The 19,185-nt window shown below is 42.5% G+C and overlaps 1 protein-coding gene across 2 annotated transcripts; it reads right to left on the bottom strand.

Moving 5' to 3' along the window:
• Positions 1-974: 974 nt before the first annotated feature.
• On the bottom strand, positions 975-19,167 carry scn1laa (sodium channel, voltage-gated, type I-like, alpha). 2 transcript variants are annotated; one of them, XM_057026357.1, is made up of 27 exons: positions 18,607-19,167; positions 15,595-15,912; positions 15,334-15,452; positions 15,107-15,196; positions 14,899-15,027; positions 14,703-14,794; positions 14,242-14,484; positions 13,822-13,885; positions 13,608-13,749; positions 12,163-12,369; positions 11,357-11,620; positions 10,441-10,812; positions 9,449-9,581; positions 9,128-9,366; positions 8,857-9,030; positions 8,409-8,765; positions 7,845-8,309; positions 6,868-7,003; positions 6,624-6,778; positions 6,331-6,504; positions 6,111-6,233; positions 5,149-5,424; positions 5,003-5,059; positions 4,724-4,865; positions 4,453-4,553; positions 4,077-4,347; positions 975-3,986 (listed from the first exon to the last, which is right to left on the bottom strand). In XM_057026357.1, exons 2-27 carry the CDS (start codon positions 15,856-15,858, stop codon positions 2,836-2,838), a joined length of 5,940 nt encoding a protein of 1,979 aa, XP_056882337.1. In that variant the 5' UTR covers positions 15,859-15,912; positions 18,607-19,167; the 3' UTR covers positions 975-2,835. The 2 variants fall into 2 exon arrangements, with proteins under 2 accessions (XP_056882337.1, XP_056882329.1); XM_057026349.1 differs by lacking the exon at positions 10,441-10,812 and having other exon boundaries at positions 18,607-19,164.
• Positions 19,168-19,185: the final 18 nt, after the last annotated feature.

Below are 19,185 nucleotides of genomic sequence, written 5' to 3'. Positions count from 1 at the left end.
TCATTGTGAAGGAAATCCGTTTACTCCACCTGTTGTTTTGTAGGCTGCCATAATTATAGTGACTCCTTTATATAATCTGGCTGGTTGTTGGTTTATCCTTCAAACATAACTCACTTGTGCTCCTGAGTATTTTGGTAGACGTAAACTACCAAGTGTGTGCTGCTGCAAACTGCAAAAACGATCATCTGTGTGAGGCAGAATGAATGAATGTTCAGAGGTCTGAAGATTCACCAGTTACAACAGGTAACAGCAGTGCTGAACTGTGATAAATACTCGACTCCTATTAATAATTGATGAAATGTTCCGCCTCCCTCAGATGCTAATAGTTTCCGGCAGGAGTCGCAAAGCTTAGACATATTTCAGCATCTTGGACGCACGTTTGATGAACTCAAGTGCAAAATGTAACTAAAACTTTAAGATTTAAGGTTTAAAGCTTCTTAAAAAAATAGAATTAATCAAAGACTTAATGTCGATATATCTTTGTGTTCCTGAAATTAATACAAAATAAAGTGTGGTTGAATTCATATTTCAAGATCAACATTTAAATTAAATCCATTTAGATATCGTCATGCATCAAAATTTTCAACTGTAATAGCATAGCAACAAAGAAAAAAAACACAAAAGCATTGACACACAATAACATAAAAATAGTCATTTCTTTATATGAAAAAAACATCTCTTTGTTAGCTGAGGTTTTTAAACGCTAAATTGTCTGAATAGCACAAACAAAGTAATAATACAATAAGATTGACTATTAGATTAAAATGGAAAACCTGCTGAATTTAAGGAGAAAAAAAATAGTTCTTCCTCATGGCCTCTGGTTAAGTTCTTCTTAGAGTAGAAATAGATTTTTTTAAATATAATTTAAGTACAATTCCTCTAACTCACACCCACCTCAAATAGAAACTGGATCTTTGATTCTCCTGAGGCAAAATGTAAAGCGGTTGTCTTGATAAAACAAAGGTTTTACACAATCTTGATGCATGTCATCTTTATTCTTTGTCATTTCGGTAAAATGAATTATACTGTAAGAGTTGCATGCAGTTAGTTGTACACTACAAGCATTATGCATATTAATGATGTAAAATTCTGTGCAAACAAAACATTTTTCAGTATGCATAAAGTATAATGTAAGTACTGAATGTTCTGATTACATGCAAAATATACTTTGAGGATTGGCATTATAGATTTATAACATGGAATAAGAGATTGAGCTGTGACACAGTTGAGAGGGGGCATCGCAGCTGCAGGAACAATAGACACAAGTGACACAACCGCAGCTCCATGATGTAAACAGAAATAGGAAACACGTTCTTGAGTCGGTCATTTAGAAGATCCGGAGTTGAATTTCATCCAACAAGATATTCATCATTATAATGACCTGAGAGGTCGATTGTTAAAAAACAACAACAACAAAACAAAGAAAACATACACGTGCACACACACATAGACACACACACACACACACACATAAAATGGCTGTTATTCCAGGCACCATTTCCAAACAAAAGCAGGTGATTTTAATAAAATAAAGCTTGGATGCACTTTTGGAGAAGAATGCTGTTCATTTAATAGTTCTTATGGGCATTTGTAGCCAGTGTCAGATTAAGAAATGTTTAACCGTATTTAAAAAACCAGCCTGTATAGCATTTTGTCCAGCTTTAAATAACATTGGATTCATATGCACGTGTTGTGTGTATTATTGTGTGTGTCCAGCAGCAACTCATAGTCTTAGTGTCCTCTTGAGGCTAATGTTCTTTTGAATAAACTGTCCCAGATACAAATAACCCTAATAACCTGAACAGAACGTACTGTCTATCTGCCCGTCTGAATGAACACAGTGAAACACGAAGGATATATCTGGATTCTCACAATAGGTAATAAATAGTCAGGTTAAATAAATGCCATCATTTCTTACAGGATGACAACAGACAACAGGAGGGAAACGAAGATCTGTCAGCATGTTGGAGAAGAAAAGAATGACACCAGAAACCCTCAGATTATCTGCTCAAGGACATCATCCTTCAACAGGTTCAGTCTGACGTTTTCATATGGTCATAATTAGCTCTACAAGCATCCCTGTGTGATCGAAGGAAACGGCTATTTACTGCTCTGAAACTGATAATCAATCATCATCCATCAATAGCCAAAACACTTCTCCAAAACATGAAAATAAACAAACCGTCCTGATTTGTGCACGAAGCATGACGTGCGTGAGAGAGGGAGAGTTACACTCTGGCATGCATTACCATGGTGAAAAGATTCATGCAGGTCCAACTTTGGGTCTCATTGCAGCATCTCTGACACGGCACCTGTGGAGTATTCCAAGTGCTCTCAGTTAGAAAGAATCGATGGCTAAAGTGATGCTGCTTCCTCTGAAGAGTGATGTCGAAGGACAAACTTTATGAAAAGTTAAAAAAAAGGTATAAAAAGTCAAGAAACCAAGTTTGACTGAGTAATAACAATGAAGGGTGTTTGGTTTCCCGCTTGTGACATAAGTAGGTAACGTAATACAACAGTCAGTGATATAACGACCATTCATGAAAATGGACTGAAAAACTAGATGCAACCGACATGTAAGCGTTACTGAATGCATCTTTCAGAATTCTGAATCATCTCCAGAGTCAACCTCAAGGCTCCTTTTCTCCCGGTAAAGACAGAAAGAGCAACTCAGGCACCATCCTTTAGAATCAAGTAAGCATGATCAGTTTGGCATAGATATCCATACTGAAGAAAAGAGTCCAGTGGATGTCTCAGTCACTACGCAAGATTGTAAACATGTTGCCATCAGTTAAAATGTCTTTGTCGCGCCTCTGCCTTCCGTAAACCTCGCGCTTACACATCTTTACACTCAACCTCCCTTTCGCTTTTGTCCTTTTCGTATTTATGTTTGTTGCTGTTACACGCCATCGGAGGCGTCTGTTCGCTTTCGTCGGTGCCGGAAATTTCTTTGGGTGCGTCTGTGTTGCCATCCTCCTTATCAACGATTGTTCTGTCCCTTTGAATATCATTCACTGCTACGGGGCTCTTGACAGGAGACCGTTGGCTTGCGTACTGTCTGTAAGCCCGCTGGATGACGGTGGCTGATGTGTCCTCCAGTTTGCGGCGGAGGGTGGTGGTTATGGGCTCGTAGGACACTTTGGAAGGATTGGAGGCCATGAAACGCACCTCCATCTGCTCCCTGAGGATGTCCATCTCGCCGCCCTCGCCCAGAACCCGTTTTGTGAATGCAAAGAGGATGTCCAGACAGTGAATGCGTTCCCCGCTCACCATGGGTAGGTCCATGGAGATTAGCTCAAGCTTGTTGGGTTTGGGTAAGCATAAGGGCGGGTCCAGGGCGTCCGCGAAGTCTGAGAGCTTATTGTACTCCATGAACTGCGTCGCACGAGGATCGAACCTTTCCCAGACCTCGTAAAACATTTCAAAGTCGTCCTCGCTCAGTGGGTCTGCGCTTTCCTCGGTGGCCACCCCAAAGTTTTCCAGGATAACTGCAATGTACATGTTGACCACAATCAGGAAGCATATGATAATGTAGCTCACGAAGAAGGCAATGCCCACAGGAGGATTTCCACAGTCCCCTTTAACGGAACTGCCAGGGTGCTCTGTGCTATTGTCACAGTCATCTGCGTGTTTGTTGAGGATTGGAGCCAGAAGCTTGTCCCACCCCCCAGAGGTGGTGATCTGGAACAAACAGAGCATGCTGTTGCCGAATGTCTCAAAGTTAAACATGTCGTCGATGTCCGATTCCTTCTTGACGTAAGCGAAGTTGGACATGCCAAAGATGGCGTAGATAAACATCACCAGGAAGAGCAAAAGGCCGATGTTGAACAAGGCAGGAAGTGACATCATCAAGGCAAACAAGAGTGTGCGGATTCCTTTGGCACTTTTGATAAGACGGAGGACGCGGCCGATCCGAGCCAGTCGGATGACTCTGAACAGGGTCGGCGAGACAAAATAATTCTCGATCAACTCTGAGAGAAACACACCTTGGAAGAGAAAGCAAAACAAGTTAATCTTTGAATGAAGCCAAAAGCTTAGACTTATCTGAGCAGCACAGCGATGGAAGAACACCATACCGATGATTGATAGGATGACGACGATGAAATCAAATATATTCCACCCATTTGTGAAAAAGTAGTGACGAAGGGAGATCATCTTCAACAAGCACTCTCCCGTGAAGATGACAATGAACACCACATTAATATTGTAGAGAATTCTGCCCATTTCTTCGGACTGGTCGGCAGTTTCCACCATCATAGTCACCATGTTGAGCCATATTAGGACCATTATCACAATATCGAAGGCTTGTTTTGTGGTGAAGTCGAAGATGTACCCTTGAATTTTGTTCTGTAACAGATACAAGATCAAGATACCTGAAAGTACTGAAAACCTCTGGGGGAAGGGGGGTGTATGTAATGCAGATGGCATGCAGTCAGTATTAAAATGGCCTACTGATGGTCTTGGAATGGGTTTTTGTGGCTTCTTTGACCCTAGCTTTTTCATGGCGTTGTAGTATTTCTTCTGCTCTTCAGTCATGAAGATGTCTTGACCACCTAAGTAAAGATTGGAAGAGGAATTTGTTAAATCACATCACATGAAAAGGAAGAAAAAAAAACAATGTTTTATGTTTTAATTTTAACAATATTTTCAATACGGTTTTAGCATCAAGTGAAATATTACTGAAATGTGTGATATTCATTTAATGAGATGGCAGATTTGATACTTATCTTTTTCTTTTGCTGATTGAAATTGTCAATGATGACGCCGATAAAGAGGTTGAGTGTGAAAAAAGCTCCAAATATAATGAAAACCACAAAATACAGGTACATCTTTAGGTTGATTTCATAGTCTGGCTGTTCATCAGGCTAAAGTGGCAGAACAAAATTTAAAGAACCAATTAGGCAACAACTTTATTCTTTTATTTTGCCATTTGAAAATACAAGAAAGAAAAACAACCAAATAATCATTTAATTTCAATTTTTTCTTTAAAAAAAGATTTCACCTTGCTTTGGGAGTCCACAGCAGCGTACATGAGGTCCGTCCACCCCTTAAATGTAGCCTGTGTAAAAACAAACCAATGTCCGTGTTTATGTCTTGATGATTTGCCACAAATAATGCAAATAGCCAACAAACTAAAATGTTTCTTACCACTTGCAGCAGTGCAAGATAGCCCAGGCCAACATTGTCAAAGTTAACTTTTAGATTTGTCCAACGAGCAACATCTTGGCCTAAATTGATACAATCATTCTTTGTTTTCACTTCTGTTGGAAGGAAAGGCTGATTTGTGGTTCTGCGGATACACATTCGGAACTTTCCCGCAAACAAATTCACTCCCATGATGCTGAAGATGAGCCAGAAGATGAGACATACCAGCAGCACATTGAAGATAGAAGGTATGGCTCCTAACAGAGCATTGACAACCACCTACACACCAAACACACAGACATAAGCCACTCATACAGACGTCAAATAATGCAGAATTGAACCAAAAAAAAATCCCGTTAAGGCTAAAAATCAATTGACCTACAGGGCCTTTTAGCAAGATACAGCAAACGTTTACTAAAAACACAGAAATCATTCAGACTTGCATTTGTCTGTGAAACGCTGTTCTTGCAAATGTGGGATCCAACTGTCCACCATGAGGAAAGACCATCATCTTAACAGTGTTGTATCTTTAGACCACCACAGTCTGAGGCCAATCAATATGTGCTACATTGATTTCAACAGCTGATACACTCTCCCATCCCACTACGTCAGCTGCTGCTGTTAGCCCAGGCTCGCACCGCGCAGGAAAATTACATAACGGTACAACATCTGAGAGAGTGCTGCTAACTGCCCCAAACTCTGAAAACGAATTTGATGTTTTCACTTTATTATTTAAGGTTTGGATTTAACTGATGATTGTAAATGGGTGGGTTAGCTTCGCCTAGCCTAGCCTAGCACAGAGGCTATAAAAGGTGAAATAAGACTGATCAGAATGTATTTTAAGGTGATAAATGGACAGATTTTAATTTAAAAAGTAATTACTTTAAATTCTCCAGTAACACAGCAGTCTACAACCACTGGAAACAATGATAACAATTTGGGGTGTGGAAACATGTGAATCTTACCCTCATGCCTTCAAAGCGTGAAAGGGCTCTCAGGGGCCTTAGGGCTCTCAGGGTTCTCAGAGATTTTATAGCACCCAGTTCAGAATATCCCAGTGCATTGGCTACCAAACTGATCAGTGACACCTGCAATACATCCAACAAAAAGAAGAAACAACCTTTTTTAATGAGGAGACGTGCTACTGTCGTCACAAGGTACCTTCTGCTGAACTTCTGAACCTACATCAACAATGAGGAAGTCCAGCCAGCACCAAGCATTTGTGAAGTACTTGGCAAATCCATAGGCCACCCACTTCAGTAGCATCTCCAGAATGAAAATATAGGTGAAGATTTTATCTGCAAACTCCAACAAGATTTTAACTGTCTTCCTCTTCTCGCTGTTGATATCTTCACATGCCTTGATGTGGAAAAAGTAAGATTAATTGTTGTAAACAGAAAGACAAGTTTTATCTATAAAATGTGTAAATGGTGTGAGTCGAGGCTTGACAAGTGTGTTTCTTCTCCATGCAGTCTTACCAGCGCTCCGCTGCTGAGCAGGATCATGAAGATGATAAAGCTCTCGAACCAGCTGTGCTCTACTATTCGGTAGCAGGTTTTTCTCAGCGTCCACCACATTTTCCCCCAGCCCGCCTCCACGTTTACCTGGCAGCACTGGAACCTTTGCACGCAGCCTGGGGAGAGACAAAAGGGTGATGGGGAATTAGCCATTTTGCACAGAAGCTGCACTGGTTTCAGTTGTGCCAGTGGCTGTAATCCTCACCGTCAAAAAAGCAGGCGTCCGGTTCCATAGCTTTGTCGAGTTCAAAGTCCACCGACTCCCCTCTCTCGCCACCCAGGGGACAGTCCACTGTGCTGCCCTCAGAGGAGCTGTACTCGTCGTCGTCTTCTTCTACATTCTGTACATGGAAGCGTTAATTGAGTGGTCGAATCATTTGTAACGTGGCAATGGCACCTAAAATTTGATATGCCGCCTTTGTAAAAAGAAAATGTAATTTTAAGGTTGAGTTTTCAGTCACAATGATGGGAGTCCTGGCTAACTGTGCTGGAAATCTACCACCGGGGCTGAAGAAGCACCATCATTGTGTTCCAATAACACAATGAAAATCCAAAAATACTGAAGGCCTGCTGGTGCAAAGGACCCACATGACCTCTACTTCAGCCTTCTGTTGAATCGCTTTCAACAGGGTGTGTCTCCTAATAGCTGGCAGATGAGAACTGCTTGAATGCTTTCCTGGAGGAAGAAGGGGGCAATTGGCTGTCCTGGGACCAGCTAATGCAGTGCAGGCAATGATGTAAGCATGTTACTGCCGTATACTGTATTATGTGAGACAATTCAGAGCTGATGCTCTGCACTTCCATCCACACACGGCCTTGTCTTCCACGTTATGTAGGGTGTAGTATCATGGAAAACCCCACAAACAGAGATAAACAGGTGCGTGTTTGTTCTGAGATCAGAAAACAATTAGAAACCACTGAAGTTAGCAGCACAGCATTCTGACTATTAGTTCCAAATGAGGCACATCCTGTATTAGATATACAATACATCAGATATAATAGGCAAAACAATACTGACAATCCTGAGATTTAAATGGTGCATGATTTAATGGCTGCTCTACACCGCTACCGGCTAATGTAGGGAGCTCAAACCAACGCAGAAATCCTTTGCAAGTCATAAGCAGACATGGAAGCATTATTTAAGACACGTTATTTGCAACATAAAAGCATAAACGTGCTCACCACACGGCACACCGCTTCAGATGAGACGCTGCTGAAGTCTTCTGTGTTGAGGTTTTCAAAGTCGGACTCTCCCACAGCGATGGGGACTGTGATGGTCAGGCTGGGGTTGTTGATGAAGGACATGATGGAGTCATCGCTCCTGCTGCTGACGATGTACTTGTCTCCACTTTTGTCCACCCCATTGCCGTTCTTAGCAAAGTTTTTCAGCGTGTGGTTGGGGACTCCGTTGGGCCCTGTAGGCTTGTGGAGCTCATCCAGAGACTTGTCCTCGGCCTTCCCTGCCTTCTCCCCTCGGAGGCAGGCACTTCTGCACCTGCTTTGGATGAAAGCCTTGACGAAGGCGATGCCTCTTTGAATGCGGGCGATTGCTATCTGCAAATTGTTTGTGTCACTGTCATCTTCGTTCGCTAACATTTTGTCAGCGCTGAATGAACTCAGCAGCAGGGCCAGGAAGAGATTCAGCACCTGTCAGGAAATCACACAAGTTCATGTTAACTTGGTTTTTTTGCTCAAAAACTTGACTGTTACACAAGGTGGAAATGACCGTAAAAGCTGATAATGTACCACAAGGTTTCCGATAACCATGACCATCATGTAGAGAATGATGCACATGGTCATCCCAGACACCTCCATACAGTCCCACATGGTCTCTATCCACTCTCCACAAAGCACTCGGAACACAATGAGGAATGAATGGAAGAAGTCACTCATGTGCCACCTGGGCAGCTCGCAGTTGGCGGAGATTTTGCACACACAGTCCCTGTAGTTTTTTCCAAACAGCTGCATGCCCACCACAGCAAAGATGAACACCACGATGGCCAGCACCAGGGTCAGGTTGCCCAAAGCCCCAACTGAGTTGCCAATAATTTTGATCAGGGTGTTAAGAGTGGGCCACGATTTAGCCAACTTGAAGACTCTGAGCTATTAAAAATAACAGAGACAAAGAGACAGTGAGCCAAATCACATTTTTCTACACCTGGCTGCACCAGAAAAAGCTGGTTTGCACTCTTACCAGTCGGAATGATCTGAGAACAGACATGCCAACCACATTTGCCAAAAACAGTTCCATTAGGCTTAAGGTGACAATGATGCCATCGAAAATATTCCACCCTGTCTGAAAGTAATAATATGGGTCCAAAGCGATGATCTTGAGCACCATTTCAGCAGTGAAGATGCAGGTGAACACCTTCATAAAAACAGAGACATAGCAGCCATTTCATAAACATGGCGTCCTTTCAGGAAAAAAGGGAAAATCTTATCAGGCCATTCTGCAGCCCACTCACCACATTGCCCACAGTCAGCATTCTGCTGAAGCTGCCAGACATTGGATAATGCTCCATGGCCATAAACAGTGTGTTTAGTACAATGCAGATGGTGATAGTTAAGTCCGCAAATGGATCCATTACAATCAGGTTGACCACTTTCTTGAACTTCATCCATACTGGACAACATTCCCAGATGAGGACGGTTTCTGCAAAAGTGTACCAGCATGAGGGGCACTTCTGTCTTGACTCTTCCAGCTCTGAAAAGCAAACCACAACAACAGGACATTTAAGTCCCTGTTCTTTTTTCAACGTCTGACCTGGACTGCCACGCCCACCTACCCTCCATTGTGCTTGTTATGACACTAGCTATACTTTGAGCTCTCTGCCTGGCCTCCGGGCCCTCCAGGAGGTCCATAAACTCCTGGTGAGTTCCCCCGTCTGCTCCTTGGTACTCTGTGTCAGTGGTGTCACCCTGAAGAGGAAACAGTTGTTACAAACGCAACTCCAAAAGTCACGGAAACACAAATATCTGAGAATTTTGCATTACATTTTACAAATGAAATGAGTTTGCATGAAAAACATTCACATTTCTTCATCAGTTTCACCTAAATATATACAGAATAATGAATGATGATACTGCATGATAGTGCACACATGCAGTCACATTGCAAACTTTACAATATAATGACAAAAACTGTAAAACTGTAAGCAGAGAGTGGTATACAGTAGTTACAAGGATCTTTTCTTTATGTTTATCTAACCAGCTGGGCTCTCAATTAAAGACAGTGTGAACAAGTGCACATCCTGAGAGATAAACCATAATTTTGACTGTTACATTGATCATAAAGGTATAAAATCACAAGGTTCAGGTATATGAATACAGCCTTACACACAATGGTAAACATTAGAGCTGTGCCATATCACCATATTAAGATTAAGATGAACTTTATTCATCCCCGTGGGGAAATTGAATTATTATTATTATTATTATTAATTGAATATTAGCAATGTCAATGTGAATGTGTTAATATGCTGATGGCACAAAGCAGGACGGTCGCTTTGAGACAGAACAAATAAAAAGACTTTCAGAGGAATCATTCTTTAAAAAAGCAGGAGAAAAAAACATGCATCAAGACATAAATAGCAAAATGTTAAATATGGATTTTAAGGGTGGAAATATCTGGGAAATCACTGATGGCTTGTTCACTGCAATTGAAAGTACACAGGGCAATGCAGAACACGAGTAAAAACTGGGGGGAAAACAACGAAAAGAAAAGTAAAACAGAGCTGCAGAGATAAAAGTCCATCTGGCTTGCACAAGCCTTTCTTACATTATCTCCGGTGGAGGCCATATCTACCATCAGTATAGGCAGAGGGAGCCCCACAGGTAACGACGGGAGTGAATTCCCACCCACCAGAGAAACAACCCCATTGCAGTCTATAGAGCTGCGCTTGATCCCACTGGTTGGAAGCAGAAGATGCGACAAGAAGCTGCACTGGCTCATGCTGCTGTCGCGTCGATCACGACTCCTGGGAAGAAACAAAGAGCCCCTCCGATTCAGGTTGCCCTCAAAAATGCTGTTCTCATCATCCGCAAACTCCGTTTCGGAGCCCACGTCACGTGTCTGGCTGTGGGAACTGAAAAGGCTGGTCCGGCTGTTCCGTCGGTCTGAGAACAGGGGTCCGCGAAAACTCAGAAAAGACTAAGAGAGAAAGATACTCTTCAGTGGATGCATGAAATTTGCCGCTTGCAGACAGGAAAGCTTGGAGGTGATGAAGATGATGAGAATGGTGATGGCAGAGGTGGTCGTGATGATGGTTAAGCATCGTGAAAAAACTTGTGACAGAAATGAAAAAAGTGGATTTTGATGACAAAAGGCAGGAATGATGGTGATGAATATGGCGAAGGCAACAATGACACATGGAAAAGATGGCAGCAGATCAGCAGATACAAAGACATATTACAGTACATGGTGCTGTAAACACACACACACTATAGATTTAAAGGTCTGTTACTGTGAATAACTGAAACTATTTTTTCCTAACTTCATTTAAAGCACAGTTTACAGTTCATGATCACAGTGTTTCCTTACAGAAATACAATAAATTTCTTTTATCAATATAGACAGAGAAGCAATAATTGGAAATGCTCTGCTTACAAAGGCCTATAGATGGGAGCAGCGATGGCAGAGGTTGGAGAAAGCCACTGTTTTTTCATAGACAAATCACACTGGGATCGTACTGAACCTGATGTGTGAAGGAGAATTTCATGTCGTAGTTGAGCTGGTTTGCATCCACAGAGAAGCGGCAGCGAGCTTTCTTCATGCTGTCCTGCGACTCCAATTGAGGGAACTTCTCATCTTTGCCCTCCTCCTCCTTTTTTTTCCTTCGTCTGTTGCGTCTCTCTTTGGCACTTTTGGAGCTGAGCTTAGAGGCGTCTGAGGAGCTCTCGGGCCCTCCGCCTTTCCCGTCGACTCCTCCACCCTCTGCAACAGCCGCATCTGCAACAGCCTGCAACAGAAAACGCAGAATACGACCACAATCGAAACGTATCATAACATTTTCAAATGAATTTGTTTAGACTACTACTAAAAAAATCCTTATAGTTAAGGAGTTTAAACTAGCAAAACCAAAACAGCTCTTAGTTGTAAATGGAAAAAAGAGCTAAATAAGATCAAGCATCAACTAAACAGCAGAAACATTGCTTCCATTTTAATGCACAATAATCCGCTAATGCAATTTATAATACATTACGGGAAGCCTGCATTATAGTGAAACTGTGGTCATGTGTCCAGGACTTTGGCCCCGTCCATAAAGGCTTTTCATTTGGCAAGGATTCATTTCCCAACATTAGGATCAAGATCCGAAATGTCAAGTGCTGACTCATTTGCTTATTTTCATAGTTCTTTTTATGTCATTTCAGACATAAACCAAGAATCATTATTACAGACAGACAGAAAGGGTGTGAAAATTGGATATAGATCCATCTGTTTGGAACTCAAGCTATAATAAAAAAGAAGAGAATGTTGCAAAATTAAGAGATTTTGTGTTACCTGAGCGTCCTCTTGCTGCCGTTTCAGCTGCTCAAGCATGGCCTTAAACTCCTCCTCCTTCTCCTTGGCCTCCTGTATGGTAGCCTGACACTGCTCCTCGTAGGCCATGGCCACCACGGCCAGAATCAAGTTTATCAGGTAGAAGGAACCAAGGAAAATCACTAGGACAAAGAAGATCATGTAGGGCTTCCCTGAGGCTCGCAATGTCTGGAAGGAAGAAAAATTCTCATTACTAGATTCACTTATAATAAGTAATAATATAATAAGTAATGTCACTGTATTCTCTAGGTGTCCTAATTTCCAGTTATTATTTTGTTGCCTTTCTTCTCTCAGTAGCAAAATAAATCGCTTCCTCAATGTTGACTCATATGTTACGGAAGTGCCACATCAGGTCATTTGTACATCAGAGAGCTGCCAGTAAATGTAATTTCCTGAAGTGATTATTGAATGAGGACAAATGTTTCATACATAATTTTTTTTTTGATACTATCATTATTGTTATCAGCTTAATTTTGTCTACAAACCGAGTGTTTGCTTTTGGTTATGTAAGGAGTCAGTTTACAGCTTTAGAAACCTATTAAAGTCTGACATGAGAAAATGTATTTCACTGTCCCACGAAGGCCCAAACAGGTGATACCACATGAATTTGCTTTGTTGTGCAACTATGCTCAAAATCGCACCGAGACCTCTACAATTGTAGCCTGTTTGTCTGGTTGTGTTTGCATAATCGGCATTTGGACTACTCTTTGTTCTTTTGGTCCCAGATGCACCTGCCTTTCATTTAAATGGTTGTCCGAACCCTTTTTCTACCATTGTGAGGGTGCTTTGTTTCCCTCAGTGGCCCGCCCTCATACGGCGAGCAGTGCGCTAAGATCAGCCAACACACGCAACATCCGAGAATGAAAAATAGCAGAAAAAAAGCAGAAAAAAAGGCAAAATCACACCTGCACGATGGGCTTTGTTTCCTATAACTTCATATTATTTGGGAAACTTCACTATATGTATAAAGGTAAACTATATTTGGTGTCAGCAGTAAAGTGTGATATATTTCTTATATTAGCATCAAGTCTGTACAGCTCCATGTCAGGGGGTTGACTGGTCGCTCCACTTCCCAACAACCTTCGTGTCCCGTGATCATCACGCATAGTACGCCTCAAAGTGTCCTTGGGCAAAACCCTGAGCCCCAAAATTACACACAAAGCCTCTTTGGTGTATCAATGTTTATTCCTCAATCCTGAATGGTTATTCTACCCTCGCTGTGAAAGTGAGTGTGAATGGATGAATGGACACAGTAACATAGAGAACTTTGTATGGTCATGAAACGGCTAAAAAAGTGCAATATAAATAGAGTCCGCTCACCATTTGTCACTTTAGCCAGTATCCAATATAGACCCAGTGTGTGCAGTTTTATTTTAGCCCATTTTATGTCTGCAAAGTGTCCGCACCTGCTGGTAAAGGTTCTCCCAGTAGTCCTGTGTCATCAGTCTGAACAGAGAGAGGAAGGCCCAACCGAATGAGTCGAAACTGGTGTAGCCATAGTCGGGGTTCGCTCCCACTCGCTTGCAAACATACCCCTCTGGACACCGCCTGCAACCAACACAGCATCTGTGAGGTTTGCTAACTGTGGATGGATTCAAAGCCATGGGGAACGATGCTTACCCAGCGTCGCTGCTGTTTCCACAGAGCAACGGATCTTTTTTGCCGGGAAGGTAGTAATGATTTTCTGATTGCAAAAGACAAATGTTTCATTAGCAGCAGGAGCTGCAGAGGCCCAACTAAAAGCACTTTAATACGCATGCGCATAGCCAGGAACCCACCAAAGATGTGTTTTATGGAAAATGGATTGTCATGGTCATATCTGACAAAATTATATCCTACCAATGTAACATCTACGATTGCTATTAAGTAGAATTTCATGCGTGTGTTCTATGTCCAGTGATAAAATAACAGAAAACAGACATCATGACAACCAAACACATATAATACTGCAGGACTAAGAACCTTTCAAAAAGAGCCAAAGCCTTCTTAACGTAATGATTCTTTTTCTGCACAGTCATTCTGCAATCGGAAGTTACTCACTTGGATCCAGCATGTACTCGGTCAAGTTGAAAGAGTGAGACTGGTTGACCTGTGTTCCATTGGCGTACGTTTCATTGACTGAGCTGTCATTTGTCAGTATCCAGACGCACTTTTGTTTTAAGTGACCCATGAACAGTTGCAGTCCTATCAGAGCAAAAACGCTCAGGCAAAAAACAGTGAGAATCATCACGTCGGCCAGCTTCTTCACGGACTGGAACAGAGCACTGACGATGGTTTTCAGACCTGTGGGTCACATGATCTCTCATCACTCACTGTCCTTATTAAGGATGCCTTATTTGAAACACTCATTTATTTCATAAGTAACTCTACAGTACAAATACTAGGGAGGTACTGGAGTAAGATTTATTCATAGAAATATTGACAACTTTGACTCATCACTGCAGCAATGAAAACTCATTTAAACCAAGAAAACTCATTTTTAAGAAAACCCCGATGCTTACCAGGGATCACTGAAATAGCCTTAAAGGCTCTCAGCACTCTGAATGTGCGGAGAACTGAAAAGTTTCCCAGGTTGACAAACTCTGTCACGTACCTGCCGGAAAGAAAAGTGCCATCTTATATCGCAAAGGCAGCGATACGTAAAAACGAACAGCAAAGACAACATGATGATAAACACGGCGCTTCACAGGTACTTACGCCATGACAATGACGCTGAAATCCAGCCAGTTCCAGGGATCCCTTAAAAATGTGAACTTCCCCAAACAGAAGCCTCGGGCTAAAATTTTGACCAGGGACTCAAATGTGTAGATGGCAGTAAAGGTGTACCTGAAGATTAACACCAATAAAAGACATCATACATGTTCATTATGCTCTCACATCAGAGTTTAAGCCCCACAAAACTTACTCAACATTCTTTGCCCACTCAGGCGGCCGATCCAGCGTCATAAACACACAGTTGGCGATGATTGTGCACATGATGACAACGCTGAACAATTTACAGGCAGTCGTCAAGGAAACACTTGTTTAACTATGGAAATGAAACTTATGGGAGCAATATAAACATGTCACCCTTGTGTATATAGGACAGAACACAGGTTCACTGTGCAGCCGACATCACTGATTAAAGGATATGAGTGCACCAAAATCCTTATTGATATTCTTCTGAGAAGGTTGAAGGGACTCAGGAGGTACAAGGCAGGAGCGGCGTTGAAGCGGAAGATGTAACTGCCTTTGTTTAATACTATGAAAGTCTGGAAAATAGAGACGTGAACATATCAGTTCTCCTACTGCAATCCCATCTGTTGCAAATCCAACCCTCCATCATTAATAAGTGATTTTTAGGTTTTCAATAACAAGTCTTTCTAAAGACAGAATTTTATCGTTTTCAATTACTTTTTGGTTGTTGTAGTAGGGATCCATGTCTTCTAGGGGTATCGACACCATGCTTTTAGGAACATCCCTGTACAGAAGTGGGAGTGATTTGCCCGCCTCCAGGTCACTGCTGGGTTTGAGCTCATTCTCCTCGCTCCGTTTTTTCTTCCCTCCTTTGGGTTTCCTGGCTTTCTCCTCAGTGATGCGTGCCTCAATGGCTTTGAGGGACTCGCGGCTGAAGGGGCGGAAGCTGTCTGGACCCGGTGGTACAAGCAGCTGTGCCATCTTCTCATCCTGCACCTTCGAAATGATTGGCTAAGCCTCCGACAAGAGAAAGGCCTGTGGGGGGAGTCAGAACAGGCGATTGACTCTGATTACAGATGGGCACATGTCAACAACAGCTGATAAGAACTGACTTTTTAAAACAAGAGGGAGGTGGGTGTGGTTCAGTCAGAGATCGTCTCATATTCACAGGAAGTGCCGCGACTTAATGAGCCTTGAGATGGTGTCCGTTCGCATAAATTTCTGCCAGCTGTGGTAAAATTAGATCTAATTATCAGCCCCTCTGCAGATAAAATTAAGCTCTGACATGACAATGATCAATTCCAGGTGAAATTCTTGCTTCTCTCCATCCCTCAAAGTGAAAAGAGTCCACTTTCTCCATGACAGTAAGGCAGGAGGAACAGATTCATCTTCCTAATAGGCCCGGCTGGTGCGATGTGTTGGGCAGACCTATGTGCTATTAAATATGAATGTGCTACACTGTAACTCTCTTTCTGCTCTGCTGCTGAGAGCTTTTGTCTAATCTCAGTGCAATAGTGTAATAGAATACTTCCACCAGCTGTGACGCAAGAAAATCAATCACAAACATGCTGGTCAATCAAACTGCCCACAGCACTGCACTGTACATGCGTGATGTAATTGCAACAAGAAGGGGCAGCTATAAAACAGCGTTGACTTTATTCCCTGTTAGCCTGTGTGGTTTGCAGCCAATGAACCTTAGTCACATCGTGGTGCGTTCAGGGTCAACGGAAATATTCATGAAATTGTTGCACACCTATCTGGATGTGATAAAATTACATCTTTGGGACGAAAGAAGGAAATATCTTATTTAACATCTTTTTTTAATCAAACAATGCAAAGGGTGCCTTTATATTTAGCAGTTCTGTTTGATTTAATATTTCTAAGCACTTTCAACAGCGTTCCGCCAGCGTAGCCCTGATCTGAACTTAGCACTTAGAGGATGTGCTCATTTGTTTGCACTGTGTATCTGACATTACATTTAACAAATCAAGATGGCTGACTTCATCTGTGGAGGACAGGAAGAGGCTGCAAAAGAGCCTAATCAAATTATGTGTACAATAAATGTAACGCACTTCACATTTTCAGTAAATACCAATGTCAAATTTCCCAAAAAGCATGTTGTTGGGCTCTCAGGATAAAAGCTACATTTGCAGTCTAACCCACTCTCATCCTTTTTAAAAAAGAAAAGTTTGTTGCAAACTTGCAAATGGATAGCAAATGACCGAACAAAAAGACCCGGTAATATGGTCACTGATAATGGGTGAAAAGCTCAATAATGTGACATCTGCTGAGAGGGAAATGTGTTGCCCCTAAAGAGCCATGCATCATCTGTCAGTCTGCTCCTGACTCGCTGTCAGATAATGCCGCCACTTTAAGGCTTCAAACGGACCCACTTCATTTTATCAGCAACCTGTCTGCATAGCAGCCTCCTCACCCTCGACCATGGCCGTTCCGGCCGTGGTGTCCCGGCGATGGAGTGATGACTGACCTTGAACCCTGGGGCCTCCCAACTGAAACCTGAATATATCACAGGCTGGCCTGTAATATATGATGTATCTGACTCTATGTGTGTGGTCTCATGCAATTTCAAACATTACCACCGTTTTTACACCTCTGCAGTGCAGGGTGGTGACATTTTTTACACAATAGTGACAATTTTAATCACTACAAACAGAAGAATCTCAAGCTGTGCTCACCATTAGTTAACGTTTAATAAAGAGATAATAATTATTCGGTCCAATGAGATTATTCTAACCACTGATATGTAAAATATAATCTGACACCATCAAATTGCAGAGTTATTTGCTTCTTTCCTTGTCACGACACAAGCCTACTCCCCTCACTCAACGCTGCCTTCTTCTGCCTTAAGTATTTAGACACAGACCAAGCCTGTTTTTCAGCTGCAGCTGCCTTCTAAAAGGTTCCTGCATGTTCTGAGATGGAACCGTGTGGATCGGTCTGAGTGCAGCGCACCACTACAGCAACCATCCCTGCAGTCCAGTTTTCTCTCTGGACTACTGCAGTAAAGTGACATGACGGCTCATCTGCCAAGTACTGGTCAGACCAGGCTGACCACAACAGGCCCACCATGACTACGGAGTGACAAAAGACATAGTTCCAGTGATGAGCAGGAACTTTCTGCTTGGACATACATGGAGGAGAGTGATCACAGTTGTGTATCTGTGGGCTCCCAGGGGACCTACAGTAAGTGCGCACTGATGGCTGCCTCACTCACTCCCGGGCTGAGATCCTCCAGCCTGCTCACTCAGGGCGTTGGCAAACTAACTAATGAGGAGAAGCTGTTATCACGCATCTCTCTGGACTGAACTGGTCTTTTGTTGTGCGTGAGCTTACAAGCTACAAACTGTGCTTGTGCAGCCTGGAGGGAAAGCATCCTGATCTCTTAATTGACCGCAATCTAATAATGATGTTGACAGTAAGCAGCAAGCAGGAAGTCAAGATGGAGAATGGTAATAATAATTTGCTGCCAAGCCCAATATCTGCTCTACTATACTTCAATCCATGAACTGAACCTGAACACAGAACAGGACTTTCCATCACGTTGACATGTTAAATATACCACACAGAGTCATGCAGAGATTGATCTTATGGATTTTCGTTTCAACAAACTCAAAAATAGTCAATAATTACCTTTTTGAGGCGATTTAAGTCGAATGTACAGTGGGAAAAGCAATTTGACTGAACTTCAACAGAATTCCTTGAACTCACCGTCAGTTTTTCATCCTCGACAGGTGAAAAACGGAGGAAAAAACGTCGAGGAAAAAACTTTAGCGTACCTAAAATGGACTTTCTGCTGATCACTTTCAAATATTCTCTGTCTCTCCGGTGTCTCCAGAGTCGATACTTTCCACCGTTTCCACAGCAGCAGCGTCAGAAAGAGAAAGAGGGAGCTCACGTTTCATGCGTGCCTCCGTGCGCCAGACTCAGGACTGCGGTGTTTCCGGATGTTCCTGGGTACCAAGTGGAGGAAGAGATGCCGGAATGGCTGCTGACACAATATTGTGGTGGGAATCATCAAGCTGTACTTGTCGGGAGGAAATGCTACATGCGTGTTGGAGTCTGATGTGTATGAGAAACTAAAAGCTGAAGCCACAACATCAGTTTGTGCTCTAAGAGTGTTTGTGTTGAGAGGCGGGGGCCAATGGCACCTCGGATTCTGGTGTGTAGTAGCAGAAAAGTGGCCGTTTTTCAATCACAATCCCACACAAAACTGTCTGATTTGCCCCGAAATCAGCCAGAAAACACAGCACCCGAAACTAGTACGCTGTAACATAACAGGTGAGAAAG

Source organism: Takifugu flavidus, chromosome 1 (assembly GCF_003711565.1).
Source record: "Takifugu flavidus isolate HTHZ2018 chromosome 1, ASM371156v2, whole genome shotgun sequence".
NCBI lineage: Eukaryota > Metazoa > Chordata > Actinopteri > Tetraodontiformes > Tetraodontidae > Takifugu > Takifugu flavidus.
The sequence above is the reverse complement of the archived record's forward strand: the minus strand, read 5'-3'. Positions and strand labels throughout refer to the sequence as shown.